The 14709-nt window shown below is 37.8% G+C and overlaps 1 protein-coding gene across 1 annotated transcript; it reads left to right on the forward strand.

The window, feature by feature from the left end:
* The first annotated feature begins 1811 nt into the window (after positions 1–1811).
* On the forward strand, positions 1812–9780 carry LOC121901137 (regulator of G-protein signaling 5-like). The gene is made up of 5 exons (XM_042417832.1): positions 1812–2542; positions 3556–3669; positions 5023–5084; positions 7902–8068; positions 9594–9780. Exons 1-5 carry the CDS (start codon positions 2499–2501, stop codon positions 9756–9758), a joined length of 552 nt encoding a protein of 183 aa, XP_042273766.1. The 5' UTR covers positions 1812–2498; the 3' UTR covers positions 9759–9780.
* The last annotated feature ends 4929 nt before the right edge of the window (positions 9781–14709 follow it).

Genomic DNA, 14709 nt, shown 5'->3' on the forward strand with positions numbered 1-14709 from the left:
GAGTGGTCACATGCAAAAGAACAGCGCCCACAACGTTGCATGAGAGACTATCCTCTCTCATGAACAACAATGGCAATGGTTGTATGGTTGTTCAAATGCTCAAAAACACATGTTTATGATTTTCTCAAGTGTAGTTGTGCAAATAATTGTGCTCTCTGTCAAAGTTGTAAGTAGCATGACATGTTTTACCACCTCAAACCTCAACTGGAGGAGGTCAGGGTGGATAGTCATAAAGCGTGTCACGCTTGGGAGAGACTGTACAGATTAAAGGGAAACTTCTGTATATTTCAACCTGGACCCTATTTTCCCATCTTTTTGTGTCTAAGCTACACTTCAGTAAGCTACACTTTTTGTACAACACACAACAACCTCCTCTGGGCACTCCTGTCTCCTACTCTGTCATGGCTGAATATTTAACTGATTTCGAAAACAACTCTTGTGAGTAAGAGACTTCTCCTTGAGCGAGACTTAGTTAGACATAATTACAAACAGACAGGATCAAGCAAAAGGGAAAGAAAAACATTGTATTTCTCGGTATGATCCTTTCCGTAATGTTGGAAAGGACAAAACTGTTGTCCCCATTAGTCACTTAGACACAAAATGATGGGAAAAAAGGGTCCAGGTTGAAAATACCGAAGTTTCTCTTTAAGCTAGATTGGGTTGAATTAACACCAGATCTACTGTGGCTTGATGTTCACTTTGAGTAAGGTCGCAAAGCAGATTAAACACCCAAAAAATTTGGCTGTTGAGTTATCAGCATGATGACTGGCATGTTAGAAATTCAGGTTGTCTGAGGGCACTTGCGTGGCTTAGGGGTTAAGCCACCAACAACATCCCTGGTTCAAGTCTAACTGGGTACCTCTATTACATGCCATTCCCCATTTCTTGTCATCTCTCTGCTGTCAAAATCCAATACAGACATAAAAATTTGCTCAAAACACACTGAAAGAAAGAAACAAACAGTCGTTCCACAGTTCAATTTTCCCACATGGCTACCAAAAGTGAAAAGTTATAAATTGTAATGTTGTTTGTTTTAATATTATTGAAGTAGTATTTTACATATTATAACTACTGTAGTTTTGACTCTGGCTGCATTTGAAACTGCTTACTATGCTAGCAGTACATACTGATTTGGCCAAAATGTAGCATGTAGAATGCAGTATGCAAACAAAAGCAAAATCTGCAGTATGTCAATAATACCCAGATATATCATACTGATTCTGAAAAAATCTCCAGTATGCATCCGACCAGTCTACCTCGCTTACTGTGTCCCACAATGCAAAGTGTTCAACAATCATTGCGCTGTTGTTTACTTCTGCTTTCCAAACCCGGAAACCGACTAAGCCTGGCCTAGCATACTGCAAATTAAATCAATTTAACAGTTTCATACTGCTATGAAAAGCCGTCGTATGCAGTATGCGTTCGTTGGTAGTATGTAGAAGGTGGTTATGAATACAGTGTAAGACTGCGCTGTGATATAGTGTGAGTCAATCAAACATACAAGAATAGTGAAACAGTACACTGTCTGCCCAGCTTAACTTTGAAACCAGAAACAGCTGGTAGTGTCAGGTCACCAACCGACAGCCGACGTTGTTTCCTTTGGACCATTAAGGAGATCTTTTGCAAACTTTAAGTAATGTGGTAAAACAGGGTATAACTATTTTTTTGGTACAGAAAAATATGTCCTGCTCTTTAAATTCCTGTTTTGTTGCCAGGTGAAGACGCTTTAAATTCATAGCTACTTGTGTTTAGACAACATTTAACATCTGATAAGTTTGGCTTCTTTTGTTTAAGGAAAAAAATGGTACCAATAAATATTGGTCAATGGGCTGCCATAAAAGTAAATTTTACACTGCAATGATATGATATATATAGAGCCTACGTGTGTAGAGTCGATGGACTATTAATAGCCTCTGTGGGAAAACCAGCGGCAAGACATAAAATGATCAACCAAATAAAAAGAAAGAAAAATTTTACAGTACCAGCGTTCATCAAGGCATGTTAATTAAAATTAATTAAAAATCTACAAAAACAAAAGGGTGGATGGATGTGGAGGTTATACACAATGTAATTAATGGCAGTTAACAGCAAATCTTTAGGAAACAAAACTTTATCTCAAAGCACTTTGTAACTGTTTTTAAGGTGCTACATATATAAAGTTATCACCTCAAATCAGTTACTTCATCACAGTCCTTTATTCCTGATTCCATCCTGCACACTGGTCCCTGGTCTATTAGTTAATTGAGTCCTCAAAGCAAACAGCCATTAACCTATGAAAACCCGCCCTTCCTCAGCCGGGCTCCTCAGCTGCCCGGGCTGTAAACATTCCAGTCTGATTGGCTTAGCTGTTGGCCCACAGCCCAAAGAGCGTCTGTATAAAAACTCCCCATGTGCTGAAAGCCAGAATCAGAAAGCAAAAGGGACTCTGAAACTCACAGCGTGTTATAACAGGAAAAACTGAATTCACTCTTCAGCACTGCGACTGGAAGAGTTGGAAAATGTGTAAGGGATTAGCTGCCTTACCCCAAACCTGCCTGGAAAGGTGAGACTTCATCATTACATTACTTTTGCTGTCATGTCTTAACAGTGTTACTCCTCTGACTCGGTTTAAATCCACAAACCTTTGACTACACTTGAGACTCATACTGATCATGTTGTGTCAGAATAGATTAAAACATAAACTGTGAGTCCATGTTGTTGTCATTCTCAGTCTATCGAAGAACTTAAAGGCTTAAAGTTAATCTTTGTGAACCCTTTACTTCCTAAAATGAATTTCTTTCGTTTTCTGGAAATCCTTTATTAAACAGACCTCACAGTATGAGCTGAACAACCATATTTTAGTAGTGTTACACCAGTATTTAAGCTTACTTGTATGTTTTTTTTATGCAGATAGAGATAGAGAGTCAGAAAAATGTTAAGGTTAGAGAGGTTTTTAAACCTGCAGAATCAAAAAAAAAAAAACAATTTCAGGTTGTCAAAGCATAACTAAAATAGATTAAAGTGTTTCACCTTTTGGGTTATATTGATTAAAAAAATATATATATATACAGTAAGTGCAACATTTTTGCATTAATTTATGCTGTTAATGTCTATGGGAGCAACTTCACAAAGTTTAACCAGATTAATGGATATACATGTGACATTGAATACTGAGAATTTAAAGACTAAACTTGCAGCTAAAACAAAAAAAGTTCCTGTAATTCAAAGTAAAAAAAGCTATAAATGCAGTAACAATATTTACATTTTGTTTTGTTTTTGCTTTTTCTGCTATTTTTCCCATCTGTTGACTCCTTAGACACTAAAACATGAAACCTATTTTGTAAAGAATTCACAAGTTTTGAATTTGATTAATCAGCCAACTGACAGGCTCATAAATATCACTTTAGTGTCTTGTATAAATACCAGAGGCATGTCGGTGAGAGGATGATAAATATCATGATGGCTTATATAAACATTATGACTAGATTCTTATCTCTCTCGTGTATGAGATACATAAAAACAAAGACTTCTGTCACACACAAGCCGTCATCTCCACATCTGCTTTCTGTCTCCCAGGGCAAAAGAGATCAAGTCAAAATTGGGAGTTTTGCTGCAAAAGCCGGAAAATGCCATCGATCTCATCATCCCCTACCCGGAGAAGACTGAGAAGAAGCCGGAGAAGCTGCAGAAGTGAGTCATTTCTCTCCCTCGGTCTTAGAGAGAGTGTTTGTGGAGGAGGGAAACGTTTGCCTGCATGTTAAACTGGCAGCGTCGAGCCCCGAGCAGGTACAAGATGTGGAGATTAAAGGGACATTCAACCTCTCCAGACACTGACTGGGTTCAGATGTCAGCGTCAGTAGACGAGGAGATTAAAATGCATGAGATTGGAAAACTACTTTTTGTTCTTATGTAGCAGAAATTGTACAATTTTTGGGGGGTTTTTTTCTGTCAACATCACAAAATCATTCAAACCTAAGCATTTCATGGAAAATGATATAGTATGTTCTTGGGTTGCTAAAATAGAGATGGGTCTTTGTGATTTAGTTTGACAAAAGCAAAATGTTTTTCCCTAAAAAGTAACTTTGAGGCAGGTCAGAGCTGCTTCAGCTGAGACTTGATTTTGTTTGACAGCATTCTGGCAGCGTGTTTGTTTCCTTTAGAGCCATTGAGGCTCAGTTTAGAGAGCATATTCAGTTACTAGACATATTTGTAATTTGCATAAGCCCTTACAACAGTAATTTTGATCTTGAATAATGTGATTGTAAAAATATTTTCTATGAATTTTCAGCATTTGCTTGAGATCATATCAAACAGGCTGCACGATACATGATAGATAACAGTCCTGTCCTTCACTCAGACACCTGTTTGGATGAAAGTACTACTCGCTGGCCTGTCACTGGTCTTTCCTTCTAATTTTCACACTTGAAAACTCTGCAGCTGCTTTGGAAACTTTCTCTTAAGAGGTGAGAGAAAGGCCATGCAGTTTCAGAATCATCATCACCATTTTCACTACAGCTATAACTTCTCCTTTAAATTGTTCGCACGTCAATATCTGACACATAAAGGACCAGATGCAATCAATTCTCAGTGGATGTTTTCCAGACTGAAATCTTGCAGCAGAACCTGCACGAGATCAAAGGATGCAGTCTGGCAAAGCGAGACTAGGGACATACAGTACATCAAATGTAGGCTATATATAGTGATTAAAGCTAAGTATGAGGCTCACGTTTATCTTCTGTGGTTATTATGTAGAATGCATAATGTTTATTGTGACATATTGTACAATGGTGAACAAGTATGCAGTGAATGGCTTTAAATTTTAGTGTATTTTCATCACATCACACTTGTCACATTGTGCTGAAAACATCATTTGCAAACCACAATTTTTTATGCCACCTAAAGAACAGATATAGAAGTTTTTTTTCCCCATAATGTGATATTTTGGTGCACAATACAGAAAGGCTGAGCAAAGTTCTGTACCTGAGATGCTTTTGACTGGTTTTATTGAGGCTTGTTGACTGAATTGAGGTATTTTTTGCGCAGGCCTACTCCTGAGGAAGCTGCTCAGTGGCGTGAGAGTCTGGACCGAGTCCTAAACAACAGCTGTAGGTTTACTTCTCTTACTCCTTCTTACTCTTTTATTCACACTGTCTCTTACACACACAAAAACACAATTTTTCCCACTAAAGCAACCACTAAATTGATTTATTTTAATTCCCTAGAGGTTTACCCCAACCTCAACCAAAAACTGAGACTTAACACTAAAATTTAGACTTGAGCGAAAGGCTTTTTGTCCCTATATGGACACCATAGTTTGACAGCATTGTTGTCCTCAAAATGTGATTAATACAAGTACAGGCTTAAAGGATGAATTGGATGAACTGCTATCCAGGAGTTGTAGATCTTCAGATTGAATGCATTATCTTGATTGTGTCATGTGACTTAATTTAAAATCAAATACATTGTTACTGTAGAACAATATTAAAGACTTTACAATCAACTCTTTCCCCACAATGAGAAACCTCCTTGTAAAAAAAAAACTAAACTAAAAAATACCTGTTTCAGCAACTGTGAATGTAGCCTATTATTAAAAAGTCTGCAGTGTCTCTGCTTTGTCGCCCTCCTCACAACCAAACAAAGAAAGCACCGTTATTTCAAACTGTCCCATGCTGAGGTCGTCATTATGTAACAGCTGGGACTTCAGCTTAACTTAGACCATTCACAAACAGGAAAACTTGCGTCCCCTGAGGTCTGGTGTCTGGCTACTAGACTGTTTGAACAGGCGTACCTAACTTTCCAATATGTCTTTATAGAATTAAAACAAAAATAACTTTATGACCAAAACTTTATGTCAAACCTCATTAAGTTATTTGGCTTTTTAAATTAAAAAACTATGATTTGTGCAACTGAAATATCTTCTTTGTAAATGATCGCATATCTAGGAACCCCTCACACCAGACAAACTTATTTCTTAGAGTGGTGTTAGTTGACCTTTACCACAGATTCACTAACATAAGTTACATTTCATGGATTTTTAGTAAATATCCGATTACAATTAAGATGTTCACAGATGTATTTTGCTGGTGTAAAAAAAAAGGTTGCATAATCATATAATTTGCAGGAAATAATGTTACATTAAGATAGCTTATACTGTATGTGTAGACTGAGAAAAATGTAAGCAATGCATATGAGGAGAAAAACAGGTTTATAACCACCATACACGCCAGAAACCAATCTCTGGCTCTAATGTTTACTTCACAAAGTGCACGGAAAGCCTGAGAGTGATCAAGACTGATGATTAACTCTAATGGTTAATGGTGTTTAGCGGTACGTGTAAACTCTCCTGCTGATACGTCATTTAAGTTTCCCCCTGTGCATCAAAACAGACCTGCGAACAGATGTTACTGACCAGCTGATAGTAAAAAAAGAACATTTTCTCCATGGAGCTCAGTGGGTGGCAAAAGACCTTTTCTAAGTGGCTCTTTCAGCACAGTCCAGGGCAGAGTGATGTATGTTTCTCCTGTGTTTGCATGTTTGCATGAACATCTGTATGTATCTGCATGTGTGTCGGTCCATGGAGGTTATGTGTGTTATGGTAACATCTCCGGGGAGAAGTCTAAATGGTTCCACCGGCGGTGATTTATTACACGGTTGCCGCGAACTGCTTGGCTGTGGTTATTTATCTACATGAGATTTTACATTAACATTATTCTTTATGGCTTCTCCCTTGTTAATTCCCATGGGATTCTCAGTGAGTTATTACCTCTCAGACATACAGCTACTCCCCCTCCTCCTCCACCTCAAAGTTAAAAACTGTATGCATTGTATGTTATGCAATATTAAATGCATAATGTATAACTCAGATAAAAAAGATTGCACATAATCCTATTTTCAAGTGGATGTCTGTGCAGTTTTTAATTAAAGGAACCGTTTTAGCATTTCATTATTAAAAAGATTACACAGCTTATTCACCTGATGAGGGGCAGTAATTTAAACCTACACAGTACAAGAGGCTACACTTTCTGCAGCTTGTTGCCGTGCTGATACATAAACAGCTTGTCATCAGTGCCTGTGCGTGTGTGCTTCTTTTTTAGTGTGCCCTTGTACTGAAGGTCTTTTTTTTGTTTTTTTTTTAAAGAGCTGTAGCTTGATTGCGACTCAGTGCTATTTTGAAGAGAACCAGCCATTTAGATTGCAGATAAAGCCTGAGGCCATAGCAGAATGCTTATCATCTGTAACACATGCTCTGTCAGACAATGGGAGCTTTTTGCAGGCATTGTGTTGAATTACAATGGTCTTTGCTGAAATGAGCTGTTGTTTTATCTAGCCTTATTTTGGGGCCTTATTTCAGGATAACTTCTATGCTTTTATATTTGTCCAAATAAAGGTTTTGTTTCTATTTTGCACTTTTTAAATGTCTGAGGGGTGATTGTTTTTAATTCTGCTGCCTATTTTCCAGCAACGCCCAAACAGATTTAAAGTGATGGTTTTACATTTAGGGAAATGTGCTTTGTTTTGCTTTCTTGATGAGAGTTAAATGAAAAGATTGATACCGCTATCATGTCTTTTCACTAAATATGAAGCTAGAGTCTGCAGACATTTAGCTTTCCTTAGATGACTGGAAGCAGTGTTTGCTGAATGAGATATAACTGAAATGTAAAAATGACAAGTTGTGTTGCCAATAAGTGTATTTCCCAAAATCTCAAAATATTTCTTTCGACCTGTGTTTAAGAGTTATGGAAATGTTTCTAGGTCTGACCTAGTAGCTTTTACAGAAAAGTGACTCTGGAGCTTTTCAAACCTTGAAACAGCACATAAAATTGCACATTTACTTACTGAAAAAGGGGCTATATTCTTATACTATATTCCTTAACATATCTATTTTATCTCTTTTTTAACAACCGCCTCTCCCTCCTCATCAGACGGTGTTGCTGCTTTCCGTAGCTTCCTGCAGTCTGAGTTCAGTGATGAGAACATTGAGTTCTGGACAGCCTGCGAGGACTTCAAGAAGACCAAGAACCCCGTGAAGATGAGCATGAAGGCCAAGAAGATCTATGAGGACTTCATCCAGTCTGAGGGACCCAGAGAGGTCAGGGTCTCCTGTGACTCCCCCCTCCCCTATTTTATCAGTTAAACTCCATATGGGGGGAAAAAATAGTTCTTCTACAAGTTAATCACATGTAGTGTGGTTTAAAAGATGTGAAATTAATCAAGCATGGGCTCCCGCTTTAATATAAAATCAAAGTCTCACTCTCTAAAGACCAATAACGGATTCAGACCACTGATCTTTAAAACAGTAATTCTCTGCCTCTTTTGGAGGCAATTGACCACTTTACCACACTTGCACGTAGCGAACCAGTCTGTCCACTGAACACACCGAGACCAAACTGATACCAAACTACCAGTAAGACGAAGACAAACACGTCGGCCCCAAAAACTGTCAAAGAATCCGAGCGTTACTGGGGTTACTGAATTTCAAATCATAACCCAAAACAAACCCAAACACTGATGCAGAGATATGGCGTTCCATCATATTTTTAAATCTTCCAAACATGCAAGTTCCAAATAAAATAATCCATGTTCCCACATGTCTGTTGGCGATGCATGAAAGGAGGGACTTTGTCAACAAAAGCTACATCAAGTAGTCTGAATTTTACATTTTACTACTGAACAGCTAAATGTGTACAAATAGTTGGAGAGAAACTAGCTTCCTTTATACTGATTTGCTCCATTTTGCTTCCATCTTTCTTTCTTTTTTTAAATCAGTGAACGCATGTGTGGAGCCGAAATAGAGGCGATCTTGATGAGTAAATAGATGAGGTAACAGACAGAGAATGTACCGAGTCTCTGCACGCAGTCAACAGCACAAGCATGAGAAAACACACACACGCACACACACACATGCTTAATACATTTTCCAAAGTATTTCCATTTTTCTACATTACATAGAAAAATAATAAAACATGTTTAATGCACTCACATTTGTCTGACAGCTCTGAACTGAGTTAAAATACAACTTGGCATTACAGTATATGCTAACACACATCTAACCTATAAACACACTCAAACACACTAAAACTTGAGCACGTTTCACTGCTAATATTTGTTTAATTTCACATCTATTTTTATTTTTAAGTGTTTTTCCATTGTATACATTTACTTTTACAGAGGATTTGAGTATTTCACCCTTTTTCACCCAGCTCAAATTTTAGAAACTGCATTTACAATCAGTCACTGAGTTGTTTTCGAGCCAGTTACAGTTGCTGCTGTAAACATCTGCTGTTTCTGGTAGCTCGTCTTCTCGGAAGTTTCCTCTGGCATTCGTGCGGGACTTGATGTGGTTTATGTTTACATTTGATTTTAAATAAACATGAAAACTGGGCAGCTGAAATAAGCAGTGACAAATTAAATAGTACAATGCATGATGTATCTCATCTTATTTTGCCTAAAATGGAATAATTGAATTATGATGTTGGGGGATTATCATCTTTCTCTTCACATCCCTAGTAGCAGTATTTTTATCTACTATCTTCATTTCCCCATTTGTCTTTACTGTCTTCTGTGTGATGATGTTAGTTGTTTCTAACAGTACTCCCTGACTTCCTCAACCACAGGTAAACATTGACCACTTCACCAAGGATGTGACCCTGAGAAATCTGGTGGATCTGTCCCCTGCGACCTTCGACCTGGCCCAGAAGAGGATCTTCGCCCTGATGGAGAAAGACTCCTTCGGTCGCTTCCTGCGTTCTGAGCAGTACCAGGAGCTCCTGGTCAACTAAACTGGAGCAGGAGTCTGAGGAGCTGTGGGTGGGGGTGGGGGTGGGTGGGGAGGTTTCAAACAGCAGTTAGTCAACATGAAAATATTAAGAGACAATCTATAATTTTTTTTAGCATTTGAATATTTGCTAATAAATAAATAAATATCATTTTTGTGTATGGCAGCTCGAGAACCGATTTTATTTTTTATAAAAGATACAAAACATCCGAGGGTAAGAAAATTATGTTTTGAAATGTAACTAAAGGGAAAGACTGCCTTTGAAACAGCCCCGCCTTCCCCACCCAATGCACAAACATATTCTTGAACTTCTACCCTATAGTGAGGTCCTTCCATTGACAGCAATGATTCCCTATCTTCTGAACGAAATAAGGGCTGCCCACAATTTACTCATTTGTCAAAATTGCCCCCAGTAAGGTTCTCCTAAAGGTAGAAGTACATGACCACACACATACATCATCAGACAGAGTCAGGATTAACATTAAAAAAAACTGTTTTCATGAAAAACAGATGAACAGATGATGAAATTAGGACAACATTTGAACGCATATGAAAATAATTTTAATTTTAAATTATCCCAGAAAAATAATACCTGACTTACACTATTGTGTCAAGGTGCTGTTGTAGCTTTTCCGTAGCTGTCTACATATGAAGCAATATAAGTACTTTTGGAGTAAGCTTGATCCTGTTGACTGCCATACACACCAGCACAGCTGCAATCACATTTACATTCTGTTGTGTTCACTCTCTGACACAGAGCAGAGACGATGCCATGAAAGAGAAGGTTTACACTGAAAACGGCTTCATTAGGTAAGAAGAAGGTTGGTAGTCTTTCCGTGACCTACTCCTTAAGTCTTCAACTATCAACAGACACTACTTGGTCTGGAAAAGCAGACCAAGTAGACCAGTTGCAATTTTGCAGTATCTGTACAGCTTACCTAGCTCCTACAGAAGCCAAGCCTTTCACATAACCACAGCATGGAGAAACAACAGACAGCCTTACTGTATGCACCACTACATTTTGACGCAGAAGCATAAATTAGCCTTGAGGCTAAAAATTGATGGAGTTGGTGGATTCTTTTCATTGGAAAAGGCAACTTCTATGAGGGGTCACAGTTTATGCAATCCAAAAATTGCCCAACTCAAAAATAAAGCAGTATAAATAGTATTTTGAAATAGCATGAAACACATTGGCTTTGCTCCAAAAAAGATCGTAAAGTCCTGTATTTGTGGTTTTTCCCAAGAAGACTCACAAGATAATAATGCCATTTCCACTGCCTGGAAACAATATGAGCTAATATTTTCTGTCTACGGGAGAAAACTGATGATGAATTCCCTAAGATCATAAATAGTAACTGCCTAATTTCCAGCAAGGACCAAGTATTTTGTCATTGTAATAAAAAAGGTATAGTGGAGCCTCTACTAGTATCAATGCATGATGATCACATAACTCTTTTTTTTTTTGTCTCTTCCACTCTCTCACACTCACAAATACACAAAGACACTGAGTTTGGATTTTCACCAACCCCCCCCCCCCCCCTTTTTTTTTTTCAGTTGCGATGCATCCTGTGAGAGCCATCCTTGAGAACAGTGCTAGTTAGTTGGCTCAGTGGTCGAGCTCCTTGGCTACCACTAAACTGCAAGTTGCTAAGATGGGAAAATCAAGTAGGAGGGAATCTCAGAAAAAGAAATGAACAGAGCAGTGTTATTTTTTACAAAGAAAAAGTATTTTTCCCATGTGTCATTACTGAAGTTGTCGGGTCACTAAAAAGGTCCGGACCTGGTTTTAGTGCTAATATACCAGTAAAAACAAACAAACATGGGAAACAGAACTTGCAGGTTTGCAGCAGTAGTAGACTGCTAATACTGGTTATGGAGAATAATCTTAGTATGGTCTGTGAAGCCATAGAGCACATCATATTTAAAAAATCAAAAGTTTAAAGTCATTATACACAATTTGAGGAAATGGGGTCACTGCAGTCGGAACTGTAGTTTATGTTAACGTTGACCGTAACGCAAAAACATAATAGTCATGCTCAATGTTATATGTACTTTCTGTGTTATTTTCCAGGTTAACACCTTACACTTTCAATCACAAGTTATTCACTATTACAAACTGTAACACCACTGGTATTCACCTATTTTACACTCAGATAAGACATAGATGGATATGATGGTGGATTCGGTGTTGGTGTGCAATGTTTAAGTGTCTTAAATATACACAGTTAGTTGAATGTAGCAATCATAAAGTGTGATTATACTTACTTTTTAATGTTTTTTTTCTATTTAACAAAAGCATATGTCATAACCAACACAAGAACATTATTATTATCTAGATATTCAGCATTTTATAAGTCCTTATTGTTCCCATGATTGCAAATAATCCACAAACTGAGAGTAGAGTGCAGATCAGGGGATAAGGAGTACATATTTTTTCAACTTATTAATTGAATTTATTCCTAAAAAAAAAAAAAAAGGACAATTTGGCAAAGACAAAACCAACACATCTCAAATATATATGAAAGTGTAATTTTAAACAGCATTGACCAGGGTTTACTATGGCACGGATTGGCCAGTCTGATGTCATAAAAGTGTCACGTAAGTCGACAATCAACATCACAATAAAATCAATAAGGGCTTTAACAGTGCTGAGTATGCATAATCTGATGTAGCCTTGCATGTACGTTTTGGAGTCGACCACATAAAAATATATATGCATACAATTCCTGAAGATGTATTTATTTTTACGTGTAAAGATCTACTATTTACAAACAATTGTGTCTAAGTTATTCATAAATACAACAGTGGAATCCAAGATTCATTGAATGGAGAGCTGGCAAGGACTCTTCCCGAAGTCTTATTACTGTTATAAAAGAGGAAACATCTTACTTTCAATTGTCACTTTGTTTTTCTTCATTGGATGCCTATTTATAATGTGTCTGTACAGAGTAAACCCCATGAATGAGTCTTTAAAACTGCAGCAAATGGAAAACTACTCAAAAAAATTGCGTATGTGTATCATAATTACCAGTTTCTGTTCATGTCAACATCAAAGTAATGATTAGGACTGTGAAACTCAGATTTTTATGAAACCTCGTGGTCAAACATGGATGCCTCGTGTTAGTCAAAGTCTGTCATTCAATTTATTTAAGCCCACATATACAGACGGGTGACAAATCAAAGGAAAAACTAGTACAAGCCTGAATGCTTGACCCCTACAGTGAGGAGATCCGGTGGCTCTGTTATGCTGTGGGAGTCATTTTGCTGGCATGGTTTGGGTCCACTTGTCCCCGTAGAGGGAAGGGTCACTGCAAATCAATACAAAGTTGTTCTGAGTCATCGCCTTTATCCTATGATGAAACATTTCTATCCTGATGGGAATGTTCTCCTCCAGGATGACAATACCCCAATTCATAGGTTCACTAGGGGTCACTGAATGGTTTGATGGTGTTCCTCAGCTGTGGAATTGATTCTACAAGTCTCTGAACTCTTCTGAAGGCATGAACACCATTGTTCAAAAACATATTCCCTCATTTGGTGTTTTGATGATGGTGGTGGAGAGCGCTGTCTAACATGTCGGTCCGGAATCTCCCATATGTGTTCAATTGGATTGAGATCTTCAGTATATATTACATATATCCATTCAGATCCCCTCACTGTAGGGGTCATTCAGGCCTATGCTGGTTTTTCCTTTAATTTGTCACCCATCTGTATATATAATGCCATTTCATCAATCCTCACACAACCAACTCTGTAATCATACAACCATCCTGAGTTGTCCGATGACATTAACACTCATAAATGGATAACATGTTCCCCAACTTGTCCATTCCCTACTTACACTGATTTTAAATTGATAATTTTAACCATGGAATATATCCAGAAGTTTTTAACACGCAAAGCAAGAAACAAAAGAAAAGAACGTACGAACCTTTTTACGTTTCTCCCTCATTTTCTTTGTTCTGCCCAGTGACTGCAGTCCTTGTCACTGCTAACTCTATGCTGCGTCCTTCTTCCTAGAAATTACGTTAATATACGACTAAATTGCAACAGCATATACATTTTGCTAGAAATACAGTGCTGGCTGAATTAACATAATCTCAACATAATGAGAAAATGTTAATGTATTCGGCAAGTTGCAAAAATCGTATCAAAAAGTTGATACTGAATGTATAAACCAGACAGCGCTTGGTTAAAGTAACGGAAAGGTCCGTTGTTTTGGTTCAACACAGAAAAAAAGCAGAACATGTTTATTAGCATTTAAACAAAATGATGATCTTTCACTAACCTTAACCAAAGTGCTTTTGTTGTCTAAACCTGACCACACACAGGACTCAGGGTATGAACCTGCTCTCTGATATCAGAGTCCTGCGCTCGTATGCCCGCCATCCACCCCGACTTCCTCCTTTCAACTTCAGAGCGATATATAAACGTGACGCTACATTCATTCGAAAAAATGTTGCCTGTGAACATGATCCAGGCGGTGGTTATGTTTATGTTTATTTTGAACATGTAACAAATAACTAATAAACAAAAACAAAACATGAATAACAAATAAAATGAACATTAAACATATACTGCAAACTCTCAATAAACAAATTCTCATAAATAAACATAAATAAATGTCCGAAAAGGAGAGGGAGAAAGTATACACGGTCCTACCCTTCTTCAATACATTTACCAAAGCAACGTAATTGGCAAAACAATTTAGTTATATATAAACATAATTTCTAGGAGACAAGGTTGGTCCAGCTGGGTCTTTTATGCAGCCAGAATGAAGCTTCTGCAAGGGTGTAATGCACAGGAGGCTCACATTATCCTCCTCAGATTTAACCGTATCCATGCAGGCAGTACAACCAACTAGTAGGAGTTACTAGTGGAGCAACAAGGAGATGATCCCTCACTGCCTTCCCACCAATCGAGGCTTATCCACATATCTTCTACCAAATCTGGTG

This window comes from Thunnus maccoyii, chromosome 7 (assembly GCF_910596095.1).
Source record: "Thunnus maccoyii chromosome 7, fThuMac1.1, whole genome shotgun sequence".
Lineage (NCBI taxonomy): Eukaryota > Metazoa > Chordata > Actinopteri > Scombriformes > Scombridae > Thunnus > Thunnus maccoyii.